This window comes from Mesoplodon bidens, assembly GCF_964165515.1.
Source record: "Mesoplodon bidens genome assembly, chromosome: 13".
Taxonomy (NCBI): Eukaryota; Metazoa; Chordata; class Mammalia; order Artiodactyla; family Ziphiidae; genus Mesoplodon; species Mesoplodon bidens.
This window is the reverse complement of record NC_138169.1, coordinates 31,711,003-31,735,911: the sequence shown is the minus strand read 5'-3', so window position 1 is coordinate 31,735,911 and position 24,909 is coordinate 31,711,003. Positions and strand designations below refer to the sequence as shown.

The 24,909-nt window shown below is 44.3% G+C and overlaps 1 protein-coding gene across 3 annotated transcripts in view; it reads left to right on the top strand.

The window, feature by feature from the left end:
* Positions 1 to 24,909, top strand: part of PTPRM (protein tyrosine phosphatase receptor type M) — a 768,668-nt gene that overhangs the window by 506,879 nt on the left and 236,880 nt on the right. For all 3 annotated transcript variants that reach the window (XM_081252728.1, XM_081252729.1, XM_081252730.1), the window contains one exon: positions 23,296 to 23,428. In XM_081252728.1, the coding sequence (XP_081108854.1) occupies positions 23,296 to 23,428 (133 nt within the window). The remainder of the gene's footprint in view (positions 1 to 23,295; positions 23,429 to 24,909) is intronic.

The following is a 24,909-nucleotide window of genomic DNA, read 5'->3' as shown; positions in this document are numbered from 1 at the left end:
GATAAGACAGTGATTTCTCCGCAGCCTAGATCCTGTTGTCCCAGAATGTAATCCATGCTGGTTCGGTTCACCTCGGTGTAGATGGGACCCCCCTCCCTTCTGTAACAGAGAACGCAAGCACCCGGTGATCTGACTCCCAGCACCTGGAACGTGTCAGACACAGCAAAAGTGCCCATAAACGTTGGCTAATTTAATTCACTGAATGAATGGCTCTCAGATGCAGGATGCTGGTATGTTTGATAAGCAGGCCTGTCATCACACTGGGGCTGTTTCTTAAACTTTTTTGTCCTCAGTCAACAGTAGGAATACATCACCACCCAACATACATGCATACACATACACAGATGTTTAACTGATGCAAAAGATTTAGAAACTGTCCTACCAATGCTGCTCCATGTGAATAAGCTGCATTCTGACCTGTTCTATTCTGTTCTATCTTATTCTATTTCACTTTTTTAAATTTAGTTGCTACCTACTAAATCGATTTCATTTCCCACTAATGGGTTGTAACCCACAGTTTTAAAAAACAATTTACTAAACTACTATAGTTAGGGGATTATGAAAGGGAACAGAATATATAATTGAATTAATGGTCCAGTCTTACCTCAAAACTCCTCTAAAGAGAACACACAGAAAATTCTAGAAAATTCCAGAAAATTCTGGAAATGCTTCTTTCTACTTCATTCCCTCAGTTTCGTTATTAATTGTCTATAATATAGAACTGCTTTGGGAAGAAAATTAAAAGCTGCACATGCTAGAAATTTCTCTTTAAGATTTTTTTACTTCACTTTATAAATACCTCTAGGCTGTTTATTTTATATTGATATTTCTGTTTATGACTTAAAACCCCAGCCAGCTCTGAGATGCTGTGGAGAATGGTTTCCTTCAACAAGTACTTTTTATCATCTGTTTTGGTTAAGACATACATCTAAAATGATAAGATCTGTATTGTAGAGTATTTATAAACAAGGTGACTTCTGGGATTCAGGTACAAATCAGATACATCAGAGCATATAGAATTACTTGCTAAATATAATTAGTACTAAAAAAAATAGAGAACTAGCCAACACTTATTCCCACATAAAGTCTGAAGTTTTGAAAAAGATACGTGTAGGAGATGTATGTGTCGATAAAGATAAACACAGCCCGACATCAGCTAAAGTGGCGAAAACAGATTTTTTCAGTAACTGCTGACTTGTAAGGGTCGAGCTGCACTCCAGTGTGATTTGCTGAGAGGTGACTGGGCCTTTACAGGAAGGATGACGGGGTGGGAAAGGGGTGATGGGGGCTCAGTAGGGTCAGGGAAGGGAAACATTGGTCCATGTGATACCATCTGGTTTGCTGACTGGTGCTTATGGAATAAGTCAGGTCCTCCCGTCCACAGAGGCTGGGAGCTGGGGCCCTGTCCTCAGGTGTCGCTGGGACCAGCATCCGTTCTCCGGGCAGCCTTGAGTTTCTCAGGGGGCCTGGGGTCCCCTAGGGATGCAGCCTTGAGCTATTAGAAACTATGTCCATCTTTGTTCAGGTCTCTGTGGGCGCAGCTAGGGGCCTGGTGGAGAGGAGGACCCAGAGGAGCCTGACTGGGGTTTGGTCCCAGAGAGAATCCTGTCCCTTCTCCCTCCTTCCCGTGTGAGCAGCAGGGACTCATTGGACTGGTAGCATCTGGAAAGGGAAGCGAGGGCATTTGACCAGCTTCTCCTGGGCATCGTCCTCAGGACACAAATGTTCTGTCGTGTCAGAGGGGCTCAGAAGAGCCCACCTAGAGTTTGGTCACAGGAAGAATCTCTGTCGGTATATTGGCAAAGCTCTCACGAAATAAACCCCAAGGAATTTCTCTTTCGCCCCAACGTGGCTCTTAAAGCAAACAGAGATTTTTTTTTTTTTAATGTAACATATAACCCACGGAAGTCAGTGAACTAGGTCTCCACTGGGGAAGGAAGCGGCTCCATTGTTTACGGACAACCTTCTGTTCGAGACACCCCACTGCATTCCTTCACTGACTCCTGAGGAAACCCCACAGCCTGCTTTCTCAGCTCCTGTTCCCGTCCTTCCGAGTATCGCTGGAGAAACTGCAGAAACAGGCAGACATTCTCGAGGTCTGCACCTTGGCCGCAGTGATGTCCCCTGCCTGAGCAGTAACAGAGACTGCGTCCACGCAGCCGGCCACTGCAGGGCTTGTTCTGCCTGAGGAGTTCTCCTCGTCCCTCAGATTATCCAGCTAGGACCCTGAATTCGGGGTATTTTCTCTCTTGACTCTTGAATCCATCTAGAAGTTACCACTGAGATGGTCTGAAGTGTTTCCAGGGCAGAGGTCCAGCTTCTTCCCAGAGAAACAACCAGTTAGGCTGGTCTCATCATTAAATAAGCAACTACTTTCCCACAGGAATGAAAGGCCATGACGTCATGTATTCAGTTCTCACATGTAGATTGCACGAAGGGCCTCTTTGTCTCTTCCTACAGTGTCATCATCACCTTTTGATGACACTGGCTTTTAAGATGTTTTCTGATGAAACTAGAATTCTCTCCTTTTCTCTGTCAGAAATCCCCCAGCCCTCATCCTTCTCCGTCTACTTACCAGCCCTCCCAGCAGCCCAGAAGCCCTAGAATGACTGGCTTCCCTCCCCTCCCTGACCCCCTCCTCCCTCTGCCTCTGTCCACACCAGTCATCACTGTTGTCCTTCAGACACACCAGCCAAGCTCCCACCTTCAAGCTCTTGCTCCAGCTTCCCCTGCTTGGGAACATTCCTCCCCAGATCCCCGCTTGCCTGATCCCCTCACCCCCTACAGCCTTTGCTCACACCCCACCTTCTCAGGGAGGTCTGCCTTGAACACTTGGCCTTCCTAAGGGCGCAGCCCCCGATGCCTCTCTCCCTGTGTCTCCCTGACACAGTCTGTCCCCTTCCACTACCACGTCCTTGTTCTTTACAGCACTTATCACCTCTGTGCCTATTTGTTCTGTTTCTGCCATCTTTGTCCCCATCCTGGAACAGAATCTCCCTGAGGGCAGGAATCTGTCTGCCGAGCTCTGATAAATCCTAGACATCAAGAAGGTCCAGTGCCCACAAGGCAGCCAGGTCCCAAAAATGCCACTGAGATTCTCTTTGGAACCTTATTAAATTTATGCATCATCATCACTGTGGGAAATACGATTCCTCCATTTATTCAGATCTTGTCGTACGACTTTTAATACAATTCTGGAGGGGTTTTTTAATATATAAGTCATTTTTGTCTAGTCTCCCCCCAAAAGATATTCCAAGTTCAGGCACATCTCACCTTCCCACGGTCACCACCCCCCAGGCATTTGACGGGTCCCCAACTCGCTTCCACGACTCCCTGCTCATTCATTGTCCACGTCGCAGACGACCTGGCGTGTGAAATCGAAGCCTGGCCCCGTCACTCCTTTTCAGAATCCATCAAAGAGCTTCCCATTGGGCCTCCCTGGTGGCGCAGTGGTTGAGAGTCCGCCTGCCGATGCAGGGGATACGGGTTCGTGCCCCGGTCTGGGAGGATCCCATATGCCGCGGAGCGGCTGGGCCCGTGAGCCATGGCCGCTGGGCCTGCGCATCCGGAGCCTGTGCTCTGCAACGGGAGAGGCCACAACAGTGAGAGGCCCGCATACCGCAAAAAAAAAAAAAAAAAAGAGCTTCCCATGGCACGCAGAATAAATTCCGAGCTTGGCATCACAGTGCAGGGGCTGCACCCTCCGGCCCGGCCTCACAGATCCTCACCTCACATCCCTCACTCTCAGCGCCCATCTTCCTTCTGTTTCTCCAGATCACCAAGCTGATCCTGCGCCGGCTGTTTGCACTTGCTCTGTCCCCCGCCTTCCCATCACCAGCTGCTCCTCAGCACCAAGGTTCAGCACAAGTGTCACTTCCTCGGGAGACCTCCCTAGACCGTGGTCCCCGAAGTCCATGGCTTGGTGGCCCCCTGGCCACCGGCCGGCCCGTCACTCTGCCTCTCTTGGAAGTTCCCTGATGACTCTGTATCTCCCTCCTAGGATGTGATGGGAGCAGGGCTTTGTCTGTCTCTCCTGTTCTACCAGAGGGTGTTCAAAGTTATTTACTGCGTGACTGCACAGTTGATGCTTTTCCTTGTTAAATTTATTCCTAGGTATTTTATAGCTTTCCTCACTATGATAGGTAAATTTTGAACAAATTTTGAATGAAGGTGAGAATCTTTTGACATTGGTTTATTTTGCCTACTTTTGACTGATTTTATGTTAATTGCCAAATATGTCTCTTCCTTGTAGTATATATTTCTAATTCAGTCGACCTTTCCATTGCAAATAAAATAGACTCATGGTTTTGCAACCCATTTACAAAAGCATAGTTTTAATCAGCCGTTTCTTTTGTCCAGAGCCATAGAAAAGTTTCCTTTTCACTGAATTGTTTGGAGAGAGGCCCACCCGCTCACAGCAACGTTATCTGTTTTACTCCCAGTCCCAGACTGTGTCTGTCCACTTCTCCACCTCCGCCTGTCAGACCCAGCCAGTGGGTCCTTGGTGCTGTTTGTGAGCAGTAATCTGGGGCAGGGTAAATGCAGAGAGGCAGTGTTTGTCCTTCTGTGGACCCAAGGTTCTCTGTAAGATGAAGACATAACTGAAAGCAGGTCTTAGCCACATTTTGTAACTCCAAGGACTGGCTACAGCGTGAAGGTGGTAGGATTATTCACTGACCTGTAGCTCAGTCAGTGGCAGGAACTGCATGTGCGAAGGCCCCAGGGTGGGAAGTAGCTTGAGCAAGAATGAAGGATTGGAAAACGGCCACCGTGGCTGGAAGGATGCGTGAGCACTCAGGTTGTACAGGTGAAAGGAGGTCGACCGTGACCCTGTAAATTACAGTAAGGGCTTTGATCAAGAACAGTAGGAAGCACTGAGGTGTTTGCAAGAGGGGCAGACAGGTTCATGTCTGCACTAGACACCCCAGCCGCACTGGAAACATTGGAGGAGAGGTGAAAGAGGCCAAGAGACTGAAATAAAACTCTAAGAAATGGAAGATCATCCACCAGCTTGGAGGAAAAGAGCAGAGTGAGTGGATACAAATAGAAGAGCTAAATTCCAGGGAGTTGATACAGTCTGAGTCCCTGCCCTGGGTTATTGATCATCTACAATCAGCATGAAAGAGCACATGATAGGAAACTAAAGGGACAGGTTCCCACACATCTTAGCAACACGTTGAGTACCTTGGAGGTGGGATGGTTTCATTCAGCCTCTTGCCCGAGATCACCACTGCATTTATTTTGAGCGCTATTTACCGGGGCATGCATATGAATCAAAACTGGCAAAGAACATAAAGGATAATAAAACTCAACAATACTGCTTGAATATATGCTCACTGAGATAAAGTCTCACCAGCTTTAGCTGCAGACAGTTATATTTTGCCCTTTCAAGAATTCAGTCATCCATTGACAGATGAATGGATAAAGAAGATGCAGCACATATATACAATGGAATATTACTCAGCCATAAAAAGAAACGAAATTGAGTTATTTGTAGTGAGGTGGATGGACCTAGAGTCTGTCATACAGAATGAAGTAAGTCGGAAAGAAAAACAAATACCATATGCTAACACATATATATGGAATCTAAAAAGAAAAAAAAATGGTTCTGAAGAACCTAGGGGTTAGGACAGGAATAAAGATGCAGACGTAGAGAATGGATTTGAGGACACAGGGAGGGGGAAGGGTAAGCTGGGACGAAGTCAGAGAGTGGCATGGACATATATATACTACCAAATGTAAAATAGATAGCTAGTGGGAAGCAGCCGCATAGCACAGGGAGATCAGCTCCGTGCTTTGTGACCACCTACAGGGGTGGGATAGGGAGGGTGGGAGGGAGACGCAAGAGGGAGGAGATATGGGGATATATGCATATGTATAGGTGATTCACTTGGTTATACAGTAGAAACTAACACACCATTGTAAAGCAATTATACTCCAATAAAGATGTTAAAAAAAAAAGAATTCAGTCATTAGGCTCATAAAGTGTTGTACTGGAGATAGTTGCTTGTGTCTACTATGAAATATGTGTGGAAATAGGTGGGGTTTTTTTTAATTAATTTATTTATTTATATTTATTCTGGCTGCACTGGCTCTTAGTTGCAGCCTGCGGGATCTTTTAGCTGTGGCATTCAGACTCTTCGTTGCTGTGTGGAAATGATTTTATCTACTACTCCAGGGGCCATATTGTATGTCTCTTTATACTTTCCACAACCTGCCACTCAGAGCTGGGCACGTGAAAGGTACTCAGAGACCAGCTCTCATTTTCTGATGGAATGAATTCACTTATAAAAGGTAAAATGGTCTTAAAGGTGTGAACTAATTTCCACACCACTTTTAAAAAATAACATCCCCCCGAGAGGGGCTCCTGACCATCACGCCATCAGGACTGGGTCTCCGGGAGGTACAGAGTGTCACGTGACCAAGTGTCCCATGGGCCTCCGATGGCCAGCCTCCCGTCCAGCACTTCCAGGAAGGTCGTACAGTTCAGTTCTGATAGAAATAAGTTGCAGCATTTCAGTCCCTGAAGCCCTTAGCTGTCATGGCTGTGCTCTGCGCTGCTCCATGAGCATCCACTGTCCGTACTTTAGGAGGCAAGCTTCCCTCATTCATCCTTGACACTGAAGACCTTCTCATCTCCTTGGAGAGCTTGATGGGTAATGAGCTCTGCGTTAAGAGATGAGGATTCGAGGAAGTGTAACTTCTGTCTACCATCTTTGTTAGGACCGACATAAAACAGTTCAATAAATAACCCACTTCAACAAATTTACCAGTTTCTTGAACTCTTTGTAATACGATAAGTGCATAATGAAATAAGTTAACTTATAATCAGTTGAGCTCTAAATGTACTATCCTATTATTCCCCAGTCATAGAGTCATAGAGCTTCTATTGGACCTTTTGAGAGAATTTTGGGTGAAAATTAAGCAAAGAAAATGCCTCCTTTAGGCTTCCTTATCAATTAAAATGCCAAACTCTTTATTGAAGCCGATAATCAATATATTGGAAATAGTGGCTGAGTAAGACCTACCATTTTCCAACTAGTTAGGTGTCCTGGCTTTTTTCAAATACAGTATCCTATCAGTACAGAGGATTAGCAATTCACATGCCCCGTCTTGGGCATTTCTTAGTAAAGAGGGAACAGGGTATCAGTGCTGTACATTTCAGAGGCCAACATGGGCAGTTAATGTGAGGAGAATTTGGTTGGAATTTCAGCATCTCTTATAAGGGTTGCTTGAGGATTCTAAAATTTCCTTTTCATCTAGAAGAATATAAAGTGAGGGGAAATTTTTATTCTTCCTGAAACACCAGCTGAATGCATTTTAATGGGCTATAGTGTCACTGGTAATTTATTGCCGTTTTCTGTTCTTTTATGTGTTATATTTGTCATTTTGCTATGGCAGTTTCATCTATAAAATGGTATAGTTACAAGACAATGGTGATAGGATACAGGACTGCCAGGGAAGATTCTGTTCCTTTTTCCTTGTCATTTTTGGAAGGAAACACTGAGTCAAATGTCAAACATTTAGTTTCAGAAATAATATATTTTAAAAGATGTATATTACCCTGAAATAGTGTTGTTTTCCATTTTTACTGCATAAACTTTAGAATTTCTATGTAAAAGATTTTCAGTGTAAGAGAGCAATTTAATTTTTCAGTATCCTTTTGTGTTTTCTCTTTCTATCAGCAGTGTGATAAAGGAAAATAAAACAATGTGTTTAACTGTCTTTTATTTGCTTAAGGCATAGAGCTTCCTGGCTTGAAAAGCATAAATTGAGATTTTATATTTTAGGAAATCTACCTTATAATTTTGTTATTAATCTAGTGCATTGTACATATCCAAAAGGAATGCTGAAGGTAAAGTTTTGAGCTTAAAATAAACTAAAATTTGGGTAAAAGATGCAAAATACTGGGAAAAAGAATGCCTGCAGTTTTAAAAAATAGAGATTTTGCACAAAAGATTTTATGTCACTGAGTTAAATTATTCTTGCCTTTTCTGTAAGGAATATATAGTATAAATTTTATAGTGAAATTATGCTAATTCATACTTGATATCAGTTAACATGGAAAAGGCCTGGATATTTTTAAAAAATATTTATTAAAGCTGAGTGACAATACCTGTTTTACTAGGTGTTTCTTTTTACCTCAATGGCTAGCATGGAACTAGACAACATTGTAGCCATTCACTGACTATTGTTGATAGATACCAATTGTGATACTTTGGTTTTCAGCACTTTACTTGCTTTAGAAAAATGTGACTACCATTTAGAACATAAGGCATCAACATGAATTCGAACAGCTTAATGTCTAAGAAACCAGTGAATTCCACTGAGAATTTGTAGGCAAAGGGCCATGTCTTACTGCTGCGCATTTTTGGTTGACTTTGGACTAGTTTCTCCTATAAATAAGTATTTTTAGAATACTGTAAAATGCTTAGTATTTGTGAGAGGTGGTTGTTTTGTTTTATAAATTTATTAATTTATTTATTTTTGGCTGCGTTGGGTCATCTAGGCCTTTTCTAGTTGCAGCAAGCGGGGGCTACTCTTTCTTGCAGTGCACGGGCTTCTCATTGCAGTGGCTTCTCTTGTTGCGGAGCACGGGCTCTAGGTGCGCGGGCTTCAGTAGTTGTGGCTCGCGGGCTCTAGAGCATAGGCTCAGTAATTGTGGCACATGGGCTTAGTTGCTCTACAACATGTGGGATCTTCCCGGACCATGGCTTGAACCTGTGTCCCCTGCATTGGCAGGCGGATTCTTAACCACTGCGCCACCAGGGAAGTCCCTGTGAGAGGTTTTTAAAGTATTTATGGGTGTGAGCCAGTGTACTGAGTCAGAATGGGAAAGAAGTCAGAACTTCCTCCAGCATCTTAACAGGGCAAGATGTTGAGGAAGCAAATCAAGAAAACTTCAAGGATAGATCTAGCATAGACAAAACTCTTTTCTGGAGAAAGAATTCTTATTTTAAATACTCTACTGACCTTATATGAGAATCAAGGGAAAGGTCCAGGACCAAAACAGAAAGTTGAAAAAGCACAGTCCTTTCAACCCAGGTGCCTCATCTTATTTGCCCTTTTGACAATATCAATGTCAAAACTTGTTCATCAGTGTCTCCAGAGGGCTGACGGGGAGGCCCAAAGTCTTTAAGAAGATTGACTTCTGAAGTTCTAGCATATTCAAATCCCCCCACACAGGCACACGCAGGCACATATGTACTGCTTTTAGAGTTGTCATTGTTTTCACGTGAGAGAATCTTGGGTTTGGCTTTGAATGTCTGATTCGTTCTCAGGCCATGGTTTTTCTAGCTTAGGGACCATATATTCTTAATCAAATAACCTGTCTCTATCTCTCTCTCTGGAAAGGTTGCCCCAAGGGGAAGGGGGAAAGAGGGGTCGCTCTCCTTTGTGGAACTGTAACCCTTGTCTAGCTGCCTTCCCATTCATATGCTTGTCAGACTGGAATCCAGGGCTTCCAGAAGGGAGTATCACTTTCCTTGGTGGTAAATCATTTAAAACATTATTTGCATTAAAAATCAGTATATCACAGAGCAAAAGGCAACATTTACATGCTCCATTCAAAAAAATAGAGCTCGAGACTTCAAAGAAATTTGAAGCCAGTGGTGGGCCTCTCAGGATAAAGCCCAGATTCAAGCTTCTGCCTGTCCTCTCCCACCTGCCTTATAGGGACAAATGATGGGGAAGTGCAAGAGTCGCAGCTACCCTTGACCAGCTCAGAGGGAACAGTGAAGGCCCTCGGGTTTAGACTCCGGATCATCTTCAAAGCCACACTTCCTAGGGCCATTTTCAAACATGTCAGACAGGAATCTGGGCCTGGATTTAACAGGGCAGTTCTCAGGGAACCTCTGGGTCCCAGCGCACAATTCAGAAAGTATTTGCTTTAGATAAAAGGTAGTGAGCTCAGGTCCAGACTTCTTGGGCAAATCTCTTAAACTCCAAAACTCAGCTTCCATATCTGTAAAACGTGAGAATACTATTTCTTAACCTCACAGGGGACGGTGGGAGAATTAATACAATAGCATATGTAAAGGACCTCTCACAAAGCTGGCTGCGGGTCAAGGCAGAGGAGTTGGCAGTTGCTGGTAACTTCTTCTGTGGCTTTGTTGTTTGTTGTTGTCCTGATAGAGGATCGTTTATGGCTGTTAGGGCTTTCAAGCGAACAACGTAATTAATGCAGGCCACTGCCCCTCCCAGGCTTGAATGTTGACCCCGCCCTTCCTAGAGGTTCATACATGAACTTCCCAGAAAATGAATGGATTTCTTGATGCCAGGTAAGGTGTTATCTACACGAACAGCACGTGGCTACTGGGATCTCCACGAGCACTGGAGCATGAGAGCAGTGATTATTTTTTGTCAGGACCTGTGATGAGTCTCCCACAGATGATATTTCCCACTTACCTGCCTTTGGGATATAAACAGCATCAGCAGGACCCAGCCTTTTCTCTTGCCACTGGCAACAGTGGTGATGATGCTGCTGATGGAAAAAAAAAAAAAAATCACTGCATTTTCAAAGACAGCCGCTTTATTTGAAGCAGTAATAGCCCAAAGCAGTGCCTAACCTAGTGTGCACTTCCCTGTAGCCCAGCGCACGGAATAAAACGCCAGGCTTTCTTTTGTGGTCCTGGCCATTTGGGGGTTCATTTGTTCCTTCCTCACTGTCCTTGGTTTAGATGTGGACACCTCTCTTTGTGTTTGTCCCTCAGTTACACTGGTTCTCAAGGGAGCACAAGACGATGTGCTTTAATAGAACTCTACTGAGAGGGATGATAGATTATCTCACTGAGTACCTTTCTCAGACACTGGGTATGAAGTTGGTAAAATATAGAGCGGTTTGTAAGGGAAGGAGAAGCAACGTAAGTTTTCTTCAACATGTTGTTTTCATTCAGAAGAGTGAATAACTATCTCTGAGAAGCAGTCTTTGAAAATCAGCCTGGCACCTGCCCGGGAATTAATAAATGACATGTGTTCAGCACGTCTATGAGAATCTCTGATGAGTTTTCCCATTTCCTCCAGTAAATATCCAAGCAATACATCACTCTAGCCATGGAATTGATGTTCAGTTTAATCTGTATAATGTACTTATTGGTATTGCTAATGATGTCGTTATTAATTATGGTTTATTATTAATTACAACAGTTTACTCAAGTTAGAGTTCTTGGTCAAAACACATTATCAGCATACCAATTTTTTTCTGGGATTTTTGCCTAGGTGCTCTCCTTGCAGTGGTTTAATTTTGTTCTTTTTTACTCAAGATTATATCTAACTTCACAGTAAATGTGATAAAAAAAAAAACCTTGTGGGGTATTACCAATTTGGTGGGTACTTCGTGTATGTCTTTGAATAATCTCTTTAGACATTGGCATATATTTATGTATAAATATGTGTGTGCACACACACACCCCCACACACACCATGTGTCTTTTAGCCAATTTAAAGGCTTAATAAAGGGAATTTTCAGATTTCTACCTTATTTCTTCTCTGAGTAATAAGGAAGTTAGAAAATGCTTCTAAAGTAAGGTCATAGGAATGATATAACCATTTCATTAAATAAAATTACTCATAATAATTGTAATCGTATTAGCATTATCTTAGAAGTTTCTCCTTTTTTTTTTTGCTTTCTAAAAAGTCCCAGACCATTGTAATTATTCTCCAGCAGAAATTTTGACTCATTTAAAGACTTCTAAAACAAATTCAACATATGATCATGAAGAATGGTCTACAGCTACCTAATCATTACAAGTATTGAGTTTATAACACTTTATTCTTGACAGATACTCATTTCCTGTCTCTCTGATATGTACCCAGTTAACTTTCTCATCATTCATGGATATATATCTCACTGTTTTGGTGCTGGAAATATAACATTTTGCCACTAGTATTTATTTCCATCCTCTTTCTTCCTAGTAATCTCATTTTATCATTGGTGAAAGTTTGGTCAGTAAATTTACTGGCAAAGACTTTTATCTGTCATCAACATACTGAGGAAAGCCTTCTGTGCCCTGGCCAATCTCCGGCATGGTCCCTGGGGCCAAGGCTCAGATGGTCCTTCCTTCTCAGCATGTTGTCTTGATGGCCACGGAAGGTCATCTGAAGGCAGCCGCAGACCCCACTCATCTTAGTAACCCCCCGCTAAATTCCAGGGATCGGTGGAGGAAAGACCACAAAATCGGACTTGTCTTTACACTTCTACTTTTTCCTCTTTTTTCATTCCTTTTATACCCATCACCCTATGTCTGAGAACTTTAACGCAAATGGAAAAAGAATAGGTCAGCTGTGAAGAGAGTACAGACGAGAAAGACAGAAAAATTGAAGTGAGACTTATTGGGAGAGAGCTGTGATTCAGCATGAACTGTGGGCATGTAATAAGATTCTGGGCCAGGTCACGTGAGGGCCGAAAAGTAAAACCAGCTTTGTCCCAAGGAACACATATTAGCATGTAATATAAAGGACTTACCAAAATAACTGAATTCAAGGTTGAAAATAGTCAAGAGGGATGAAAAGAAGGTGCTATAGCAGTTCAGTAGGAGAGAGAATACTTCCTTCAAAGGCACAGGAACAGTGCTGGGCTAGGTGGCCTTTGAAGGACGGGTAGGATTGAACCTATGAAATGTGAGTAGGGATGGGTCCACGGAGAAGGAGTGGCAGGACCAAAGGGGAGATGTTGCATGTGGGGGGTGGGGGAGACTGAGCATCTCCATTTGGTTGGAACCCAGGTAGATGCAGGAAGGTAGAGAGAGAAGAGGCATAAAGTTAAGAAAGGGGCTGGGAGCCGGTTCATAGGAGGCCTGGCTGCCTTTTGTAATAAGCATTAGGAGGCTTTGGGGTTTTTTGTTTTGCTTTTTAAATGAAAGAATGGCATGATTAGGGCTCTTCTTTAGGAAGATCAGTGTGGCTGGAGTGTCTAAGAGGCCGGCTGGGATGTCTCCTTAGCAGTCAAGAGCAAAATCCAGAAGAGAAATAAACCAGGTCCATGGCAGTGGGAAAGGAGATGAAGAAGGTATAGCATTTTTTGAATTTTTAGACATTGGGCAGGGAGGTAAACTGACCTAAAGTCAGGTGACTGTTCTTTTTTTTTTTTTTTAAAGCCTTCAAATGCTTGGGTTTTTTTTTTTTTTTTAATTTTTGGCTGTGTTGGGTCTTCATCTCTGTACAAGGGCTTTCTCTGGTTGTGGCAAACGGGGGCCAGTCTTCATCGCAGTGCGCGGGCCTCTCACTATCGTGGCCGCTCCCGTTGCGGAGCACAGGCTCCAGACGCGCAGGCTCAGTAGTTGTGGCTCACAGGCCCAGCCGTTCTGCGGCATGCGGGACCCTCCCAGACCAGGGCCCGAACCCATGTCCCCTGCATTAGCAAGCAGACTCCCAACCACTGCGCCACCAGGGAAGCCCAGGTGACTGTTCTTCAACCTGAGGATAGAGTAAATAAATCTCCTTTGTAATATATTTCTTTTTTACGTGCTGAGGGTCAAAATTTCCTTTCTGGACAACCAAATTCATTTCCTTGCTCGGAATTTTATTAAGTACATGCTACATTCTAGGCACCAAGGATACAGAGAGGAAAAAGGGGCAGCTTTTCTCTGCAGGAACATGGACTCCTGACTTTGTTTAAGCCTATACATTCAAAAAGATTCTACTCACGTACACAGATGGCACATGGTCAACATTCTCTTTTAAACCTCCCCCTCTGGGGCTTCCCTGGTGGCACAGGTGGTTAATGCAGGGGACATGGATTCAAGCCCTGGTCCGGGAGGATCCCACGTGCCGCGGAGCAGCTAAGCCTGTGCGTGTACCACAACTACTGAGCCCGCGAGCCACAACTACTAAAGCCCACGTGCCTAGAGCCCGTGCTCTGCAACAAGAGAAGCCACTGCAATGAGAAGCCTGTGCACCACAACGAAGAGTAGCCCCCGCTCAATGCAACCAGAGAAAAACCTGCGCGCAGCAACGAAGACCCAACGCAGCCAAAAATAAAAATAAATAAATTTACTTAAAAAAGAAAAAAAACTTCTGTGTTTTAAGACTTTCATTCAGGAAAGACTTATCAGGTGACCACTAGGTTACAGACATTGGGTTAATGCTTACAAGTCACAAGTGGGTGAGAAATAGTACTTCCTCTTGGGAAGCTCCAGACCAGCCATGGCACCTGCTGGTCCATCCTTGGTTAGATAAGTGCCCTTTACGTTTTATCACAATCCTTCTTTTCTACCCTGTCGATCATGTGTGTTTCTTTTGTTTGATTCCCTTTCAGCCTTGACCAGCACACTGTGTGCTGGAAGGATCGCATGCATGTCACTCCTCTGGTCCAGTTCAGAACCACAGTGATCCGGCCTCTCTTGTCTGGACTTAGGCCTGGGGCGTCCTTAGCCCTCATCTGTTTGTCTTATTTTTCTTGCAGGATTTTAACTTCCTTATGGCATTGTTCTGCACTTTGATTTATCTTCACCTTTTGTTAGGCTCTCCTCTTTACAACTGGTCATGATGTTTTAAGCTGGAGTCTTGTTTTCCAGAATGTCAGCCGTAACCACCCGAGTGATTACTGTGTTCCTGGGGGAAGTGGAGATGCAGTGAATCCCGTGGGCTTCAGGGTCACACCGGGATCCCGAGTGTAGCGCCCACCCCCCCATCCCCACTCTCATGTCCCTTCTCAGTGGCTTGAGACAAGCTCCTCTTCCTGACTGCGTCTGCTGCCTCGGTTTCCCCATTTGTAGAATGGCATTAATTATACCTCATGGTGTGATGTTAAATAAAGGTTACATAAGACACCTGGCGCACAAAGGAGGTCTTCACGAAGACCAGCCTTCTTCCTTTCCATCTGATTTAGTAGCACCTGGGCAGTTGGTCGGCGCACTTTAAGTTCCTTTACAATTAAGAACCCTTTCCAATCCCTACTAACTCTGGGTGATCATATAACCAGGGTTTGATTCCACCAGGTTTGCCTTTTCATTGTGTCAAAGGATCTTTTAAAATAGTGCAATTGGGCTTCCCTGGTGGCGCAGTGGTTGAAAGTCCGCCTGCCGATGCAGGGGACACTGGTTCGTGCCCCGGTCCGGGAAGATCCCACATGCCGCGGAGCGGCTGGGCCTGTGAGCCATGGCCGCTGAGCCTGCGCGTCCGGAGCCTGTGCTCCACAGCAGGGGAGGCCACAGCGGTGAGAGGCCCGCGTACCGCAAAAAAAAAAAAAAAAAAAAAAAAATAGTGCAATGAAGGACATTGGCTAAATGATAAAGTAAGATATTAATATATTAGGCAGTATTTTATAAACAACCACCCAATTAAGTATTTTTCCCATTTTGCCATAGTCTGTGAAAACCTTCCTCAAAGATATTTAGGACCAGTGGTTCTCCGGTTGGATTTTTCCTCATGTCGTGTAGAGCATTACCTAGGGTGGAACATACAGATTCCTGGGTCCGACCTCAGACCTTCCATCCGGAGTCCCTGGGGAACCCAGCCATCTGCATATTCAAAAGCTCTTGGAATGATTCTTGAAGTCTCTGTAATTAGAGAACTTCTGTTCTAAAATATATTGAACAGAATGATACAACTAATGTAAGCCTTATTTCTTTTTCTTTTTTTTTTTTTTTCTGCGGTACGTGGGCCTCTCACTGTTGTGGCCTCTCCCGTTGCGGAGCACAGGCTCCGGACACGCAGGCTCAGCGACCATGGCTCACAGGCCTAGCCGCTCCGTGGCATGTGGGATCTTCCCGGACCGGGGCACGAACCCACATCCCCTGCATCGGCAGGTGGACTCTCAACCACTGCGCCACCAGGGAAGCCCAAGCCTTATTTCTTAAATAACTTCATTGTTTGAGGAAAATTATATGCTTAGTAAATGAGAGTCAGGGGATGATGTGACCCCACTCTCTGCTGAGACCCCAGGGATCCTCAGTACGTCTCTAAGGGTCACTTTTTGTGTGTGTGGCTCATTGGCCTGTAAAAAGACATGTCACACTTCTGCAGGCAGTTTGCTATACCCTGTACACTTTTTGAACCTCAGAAATACAGATTTTTCTAGCACGCACATAGAATTTATTAGGTACACTTACTTTTTGATAAGAGAGTGAATGACCAATTTCAAGCAGCAGAAAAAGCTGCAAGGGTCTTTTGCAAACAGTTACTGCTTTGTGCAGGATGCTGTGTGATCCTTTCTCCCACATAAATGATTTTTAAGAGCTAAATATAAGCATGACCCAAGACACAAAGTATGGAAAAAATGTCAGGGACAGTTGATTTTTATTTTAACGCCTTCAAAGTTTAGTTTTAAACAAACTGTTGGAAATGCCCACTCTGAAGTGATAACATCCTCAAAATCACCCACTCACATTTCCTTTATTGATTATTCAGTTCATATGAAAGGTGAACACAGTTGATGCCTTCTTACTGACAAGCTGTTCACTCATTTTATTACTTGACGGTGATTTGAGAAATGCAGATGGAAAAAATAAAGCCATTTCATCAGACCAGTAACGGCATTAATAATTCTCTGGAAACTTCCAGAAAGTAAGTTATAAGGGTTTGATCATCTTACCCACAGGCTGTAGGCCCCATCAATAAATGAGAGCAGTAACTGTCATGAAATTAGAACAAAAATAAAAAAGTAGATTAATTTTTTAGAGACGGTATATATCAAACAATCTAGCATCTCAGTTTTATATGAAAAATTATGTTTCTGATTATTAGTTGTACATCATACATGCCCTGCATGCCCTACGGTGGAAATGAGGTACAAAGGAAGAATGATAAATTCAAAAGCATAATCAGGTTACAAATAATACATAAAGTGTGAACAGAGATTATTCCAGGGGTACTGACTGACTTTGCATTCCCAGAAGGAGAAACAATGATGTACAATTTAAATGAAAAATCTTGGAGATGTTTCGTGATTATATATAATGTTAAGGTACAGCTGGAAAAACCAAACATAGATAGCAAGGAATTCTAATTTTCTGAGCAGCAAGACATGAAAGAACTGACAATAATCTTTAAAACCAGGGTGTTGCTATTTTTAAGAAAAAAAAAAAAGACCTCTGCAAAAGGTGAAAAACAACTATGAAAATTATTTGAAATAGATTTTCTATTCCACAAAGTCATAAAAATGCTAGTCCAAAGTGGCTGAGGCTTCCCCAATGGATATTTTAGAATATCTCTGGGGACCAGTGCTCTTTGAAACACAGTCGGAGAAACAATATTCTTACGTTTCCACAGCTTCCATTTTGTTTTTTCTCATAAGGTTTCTCAACCTCCTGTTTCTCTTTTCAGCAACTTCCCATGGTTGCTGTCCCCCGACTCTTTTCTCTCTTTCCCCCCTCAAGTACCAGAAGTGGAATTTTGGTATTTGATTTTGCATGTTGTGAGAATGAGGTATTTTGTTGTTTGAATTCAGTGCAAATGTCGAACCCAAACACCAGTTCCGCCATCAGGAAGCGGGCCAGGTATTTCCATGAGTGGCACCGACATCCACCCAGTGCCTGGCGCTCTTAGACCAGAGGGCACTATGTGCGGCCAGTGGGGTGCCCTCCGTGAGCCCCTGCATCCTTCCTTGCAGTTCCCATCACACACATTGGAGGCCCCTGGCCTGGCTGAGGCCGTAGCCTTCACTGCTCTCCAAAGGGAGCGTCCTTCTTTCCTCCAGTTGGGTTTTGAAGCTCACCCGTGGCACCTCTCGTTGCCTCTTGCATCGGGCACGGAAGGCTGAGATGTCACTCGTCTTGCTCATCTCGAGTCCCCTGCAGAGCCTCTTTACAGGGCCTGGAGCATAAAAGGAGCTGTTTATTTGAAGACTGTGAAAAACAAGATCGGCCGCATCACAGGGATGGGCATAGGATGGCTCGGGCAAGCGTCCATTCCCTGTGTCCATCCCAGGGATGCTCCCACCTCTGATGGGCTCACTATCAGTGTCCATCCCATCTGCTCACTGGGATGGAACTCGGAGCAGAGCCCCTCTCTGCCTTTTCTCCTCCTCCTCCTCCTCCTCCTCCCCTTCCTCATCTAGTTGTGAGGAGGGAGGAGGGGGCCCAGCTCTGTGCTCCTGGATAAACCTGCAACCCCACCGAACCCGCACATGTCCGTCACCATCTGCCTTGAGATCATCAGGATTCATCTCATGAGGCCCTTTTTCTCAGGGAGCCCGGGTGTCCACCTCCCCGTTCTTCCCCTAGACCTTCGCCCCCTTACCTCTCTGTACAACTCTCTCCAGGCCCATCCCTTCCAGCCCCTTCAAGGTCACTGCTCCAGCAGCCATCTCCTTTCCCTCCTGCGTCATCAACTTTTCCCTCTCTCGGGGACCGTACGCATCACCATTCAAAATGCCCTAATTTCTCGCATCTTAAGGAAGAGAGCTTCCCTGGATCCCCACACTCCTCCCTGGCTCCGTGGTGATGCTCCCTCTCTGCCTGTATCACACTGACTTCCTCCTTCTTCTCGCCGGTTTCCCTCCTCCCCCCTCCCTCAATCTGCCATTCCTTTTCGTCTCCGTTACTGGTCCCTCCTCGTGACGCACCCTCTCTCTTCACCTCCCAGGTGCCCTCCTGAGTCTCATGGCTTTAAAGACCATCGTTTTGCTGGCAACCCCCCAAATGTTCACCCCAAGTCTAGACCTCTCCCCTTTATGCCCCACCGCCTACTTGAGATCCCCTTTGGGTGCCTAGTATCTCAAAACTAACTTGTCCAAAACCAAATTCCTGATTTCCCCACCTACCATTCCACACCTGCCCCTCCAAGTCCTCTGCATCCCAGGACATGGTAACCCCATCTTTCCAGTCACTCCTCCCAGAAACCTGGATGTTGTATCAACACACCCTCCATCCAGTTCATGGACAAATACTGATGGCTGGACCGTCAAAATAGATCTCAAGTGTGACCATGTCTCACAACCTCCACTGCCATCTTATTCCAGACCATCCTAATCTCTTGTGTGGATTATCGCAATAGCCTCATAACTGACATACCTGTTTTCACTATTGACCCCCGATGGTCTGTTCTAAACACTGCCCCCAGTGACCCTGGTGATCCTGAGTGATCCTGTTGAAAGCTAAGCCAGGTCACATCCCTCCTCCACTCCGAATCCCCCCGTGGCTCCCATCTCGTGCAGAGGAAAAGCAGAGTCCTTCCAGGATCTCTTGAGGTGTCCCCAAGTCTGTCATTGTGCCCCCCACTTTCCCCGGCATATCCACTCCAGTCACACCTCAGTGTTTCACAGTCTCGTCTTGTAGCTTTAAACTTTTTCTTCCCACTGTCCTCCCTGGGTGTCAGCATATCTCACACCCCTTCCTCTTTCTGGTCTCTGCTCACATGTTATTTCTCAGTAATTCTTCTCTGATAGCCCATCTCGGAGCTCAGCGGCAACCGCCCTGCCCTGCCATCCCCACCCAACACGGGTTTCTCTGTAGCATGAGCACCGATTGACAACCTGCACAGTATCATTTACCTCTGGGTCTGTGTCCCACAGGAATCTAATTTCCACAAGGAAAGAGGCTTTTGTTTTACCCACGTGCTCACTGCTGTGTTTCTAGAACAGCACACGGCACGTCGTTGGATGTGCAATAAACTCTTGATGTATAAATGGAGAATATTACTGATTTCCCCCCCAGTCAAGGGCAGCCAGCCCTAGTCACCATCGTGCAGAGGTTCTGGGTAGCCACGCCCCCCTCCCTTCCCTCTAGAAAGGCTTTCCGTTTGCTCAGGAGAGGAAGACCTGGCCCTGGGGGCTCAGCCACTCCAGGCAGTGGTGATGCCTCCGTGTCCTTCTGGGCTGGTGTCCGTGGGTCTTCGGGGGAAATTTATGCAGCCTGTTCAGTGGTCAGAACTGGGCCCAGACCCTCGAGCCAGTGGCTGAGTACATCCAGTTCTCAGCCTGAGAGCTGCTGTTACTGAATTTAACGTCCAACACTGGACCAAGACAGACTGTTTCCTGCCAAGTTGAAAACCAGCCAAACACTGCATTGGCTAATCACTCGCTTTCTTTTGAGAGTTTTCACGTTAGACATTATATCTGAAACCTTAAATGACGCAGGTTCACTGGAATACCATCCTTTTTTTAAAAAAAAACTTTTTTTGGTCTTCGAAACAAAACAACACACCCGGAGCTGTCACTGGGAGTCAGTACCGTGGGCATCTGTGGAGATGATGTTCATTCTCCTTCCCCCTGAAATATTTAGCTTATTTATCATTTTAATGAATACATCCAAGCCTAGATAATGCCCACTGTGAAATGCATACATTTGAATTTATTCTCTTTAAAAGGAGCTACATGTGCAGTAACCTCTAAGCAGGATGCACAATAGAAGAGAATAAAAACACCTTTCCATGAAGAATTAGAATTTATACCAAGAAAAAAAGAATACAAGTTTATACCATTAGAAACCCGGCAAGAAAATAACAAAACAGAGGGGGAAATATTATAACAACTCTTTTGCCAAGCAGTTTGTAAATTACACTCTTAGGGTCATAGATTTGGGTAAAGGGGGAAAAAAACCAAGCTATCAGTTGCAACCACATTCTGTCACAAATTATCCTCTGTCTGAGGCTGACTGACAGCTCACAGGCACATGTTTTCAAAGCAAGAAACGGGGAGAGAAGAGCATCCTGTGGGGGAAGGACGGAAGGATGTCCATCTCAGGCCGGGATGGAGGGCAGAGTACACGGAGAAGGCAGGGATGGTGTGTCCCTGAGGGAACCTGCAGTGAATGACACACCGCGAGATTTTCCCTGGGCCGTGACTCACTTCAGCCCAACTTGTGTTTCCCAAGAGTAGTCCTAAACCCAGACACCTGAACCAGCCCCTTCACCCAGGCCCCACCACGGTGAGCTGGTGGCCATACCTTTCAGGCAAAGGGAGGGTCGCACACAGACCTGCAGGGCAGCCCTCCTCACGTTTTATCAGTAGCTCCCCCATTTTGCCTGATTGCTGCCATGGTTACCTTGCAACTGTGTCCCACAGAGATTGAACATTTCATTTTCTTGACCTGCAACGTGAAATGAATTAAAAGTAGGTGCTGAAGAATGATGATCCTGACCTTCGCTGGCTGCATAGCAATGTGCTTGCCTGCTTCCTGCAGGGGATGAGGGGCCGCAGGGCTGATGTCTTTCCCTGACCCAAGGATGGGTAGGGTCACTCCTCACTTCTCACAGAGCTTAGGAAAAAGGCTAAAGCACAACGTAACTAGTCGTTTAGGTAACGGAAGCAAACATGTGACCATTAACAGGATGCTCTTCTCTTATGGAGTGTTTATAATGTATGAGTTGAATCCTTGTAATTTTTTAAATTTAAATTTTTAAGCCGAATCCAGTTTTTCTAAATAATTTCTTCCCTGAGTGTTGTATTTACTGGAATAACTTAGTTACAAAAAACGTAGAGAATCATTTATTTAGAAAACATATCTGGAGAACTTGCATTCTATCCCTAGTGAGGTAAATGGAATGGTCCCCAATGTGCCAGCATTTGGAAGAATAAAACCAATTAGATTTTATTTTTTTAAGTTAAGTTTTCAAATTGGATAAAAAATCAGAATTGAAAACCATTGGACTTTTTGTCAGTTTTGTGAATTTGAAATATGTTATTTTTACATGAATGGCTTTTTTCACCTTTTATTCATCTTTTAAAACATACACAATGTATCTTTACATTTTTCTTAGCAGTTTATTCAAAGTAACAATATCCTCCAAATCTACCACTTAGCTGTATGTTCCAGTGGCCTATTGTAGTGGTATACTTCAGATGTTATTATAATAAAAAACAGTAAATATTTTCAGGGTTCATTTGGACAACTGTTTGAGGGATATTCTTTCAAACAAAATAGCAGGGCATCCTCCTGAAGTGGTCAGAAATAAAAATGGCCTCTAAAGAGTCATTATATCCGGCAGGGTTTGTATTTAATAAGGTGTGATTTTTCACATCACTGCTCTCCTTCAACCGTTGCTTTGGTTGGAAAGTACACGTGGGGTGGAAACTCAGGTGATCGTGGCCCTCCGTCTCCTGCCTTGTGTTTCTCCCTGATCTTGACCAGCTCCGTCTGTCTGATGGCCACGGCCATGTTCAGGGTGCAGAGTCTCATATAAAATCTTAATATGAATAACTTTTGAAAGAAACATTTATATGTTCCAGTGGAAACAGATGGAAAGTTACAGCTTGACACCCTGCTTCTCTGCGATGACTCATCTTAGACTAAGCCCCGCCTGGAGTGCACAGGAGACAGTGGTGGTTAAGTTTTTCAAGAATCAGATGAAGCATGAATGCAAAACCCAGTGGAAGAGTAGAAAGGGCTGGTACCATAGTCAGTGTTGATTTCATTTTTACCACCAAAAGCAAGAAGAAAATTCTAACATGAGAAATTTGGACATAAAATTCCTACTTTCCCAATGACCTGTCTCCCTAGGGAGGGGACGTGATGGCTCAGATGCCAAGGACTGTCGTGTTCTGATTAAAAAGGGAGAAGCCCTTCAAAAGTGGAATCTGTTTAGTGAATTGAACATTTCAGTCCTAATATTTTTCATCCTGAACTCATTTAGCAGAGGAAATGGATATCTCATCAGACACAGATTTGACACTCCATCACATTATACTGCAAACAGGACAGATAGTGTTTTGAAAATGGGAAAGCAGGAGAGCTAAGACAGTGGCCACTGGAAGGCCCTGGTTATCTCATTTAAACAGATACGAAATGTGGGTGCCAGTAGTGTGATCATCGTCTGCATCCCACTTTGTGAATAAATTGCTTAGAAGGAGTCTTTTGCCTACCAGATGTGACCTAGATTTAGATTTTCAAAGGCAGGGGGGAGAAAAATCTCTATTGTGTTAAAAAACAATTGCTGGTAAAATGCACAGTAAGTGAGCTTATCTCTCTTCTCCAGGTGTTTGGGCTAATATTGTTATGGAATTACTGCTTCATTTATGAAAAATAATTGGGGGAAATGTTCCAGCAAATCAACTTTGGATAAAGGCTGAGGATGTCTGTTGTGTTGGTAGCAAGTTTCTAAAAGGCAGAAAGATCAGGGAGCCCATAGAGATAATAAAAATATTTTTAAAACTGTGTTTGAGAAGAGTCTCTTATAAAAGGGTCAGGCGTGGGTGTGCTTTCCAACTTGTGTTGGGGTTTAGTGAAATAGGGAAGAACAATGCGAACGATTACATTCCTTTCAGCGCCTGTGGAAGCCGTTGAAAAAAATCAAAGCTCGTCTGTCTGCTAGCTCTGATAAGTCTTATGACTCTGTTAAATGCAGCAAAATTTTACAAAGCTAACATTTTTATTCTCCCTTACCCACCGTGTCTTCTTTCTCATTTCCTCTCCCCTTCAGGAGCTGCCACTCCAAAACCAGTCCCAGAACCCGAGAAACAAACAGACCACACAGTCAAGATCGCAGGAGTCATCGCTGGCATCTTGCTCTTCGTGATTATATTTCTTGGAGTCGTGTTGGTCATGAAGAAAAGGTGAGCTCCCGGCCGTTGCCACCCATGTGCTTCTGGCCCGCTGTTTGCCAAGAGGCTTCTTGTGTGTGAAAATACTCAGTTACTCATTTGGCTTTGATGACCAAGATACATCTGTGGCTCTGGTTGTTCCTATTTTGCATCATAAAGCATTCAAGGTTATGGGACAAAATTTAGAGTACATGGCTATGATTTTGTGTAAATATGCAGTTTCTCATGCCGGGTCAACATAAGGATCATGTGTCTTCCCACAAGTTGGTACATAAAACTTGGCAGAATCAGTAAAATCATTTATTCACCAGGAAATGTTTAGTATTTACTAGCAACAGACTAGGTCTTGAGGATATGAGAAAAAAGACTTTTCCTTCTCATTATATTGAAGATTATGGCGATGACAGAATTTACTGGGCCCATGTTATGTGCAGGCACCATGTTAATATCCCATGAGAAAGGGACTCTCAGAAAGCAGCTGGACAGCAACGCAGGGCATGGACACATAAGGACAAGAATGGTAGCATGTTGGATGTTATAAGGTTGCCCTGTTTGGCCAGGGGTGGTCAGAGGAGGAGAAAAACAGATATGGCTATAATAAGCAATCTTCACCTCTAATACGTGAAAAATAGGCAGTGTCTTTTGTCTTGTGGAAATGAGTGAAAACTTGCTTAATAATACAATGTTCAGTTTATATAGAAATGGTCAATATAAAATATAGACAGCAAGAAGTGAAAAGACAGATTGTCCCTTTCTTATGTAGTTTAAAAACAATTATAAACAACAGGGTCCTATGTCTAGCACAGGGAACTGTATTCAGTATCCTGTGATAAACCATAATGGAAAAGAATATGAGAAAGAATATGTATATGTATGTATAATTGAATCACTGTGCTGTACACCTGAAACTAACACAACATTGTACATCCACTAGACTTCAAGTTAAAGGAAAGATTTTTAAAAATTATGGAGTGTGAGAAAGGTTACGGAGGATAGGAGGTGAGGACACAGGGGTCGGCAAAACCAGGTCTTGGAGGCCTTGTCTGGTCATCTAAGGAGCTGGACCTGGTCGTAAAATCCACTGGTGACATTTAAGCAGGTAGTAATGTGATGTGCTTTTGCTCTTAGAAAGATCACTCTGATGTTAGGGTTGAGGCCAGCAAGGAGAGAAAAAGGCTGGAGTTAGGAAGACCAGCAACTTCAGAAACATAAGGAGCTACTACGTTGTAGTAGCCGTTTGGAGGCCGATCTGAGGGAGATGGCGCAAAATAGAAAGAACCTCATTGCTGCCGTGGCAGTTGGTGGGGCTGTCGCCACTCCCCAGATGTGGAACGTGTAGGAGGTGGGACATGTGGGGCGTGAAGACGGGGAGCTCAGCTCCGCACTTTTTAAGTTCACTCTCCCTGTAACGTGGAGTAGACATGACCACTGAGCAGTCAGATATGCTGGTGTGGTTTCCACAGCCAGAGTCACCCATCCACATACGTCCAGCT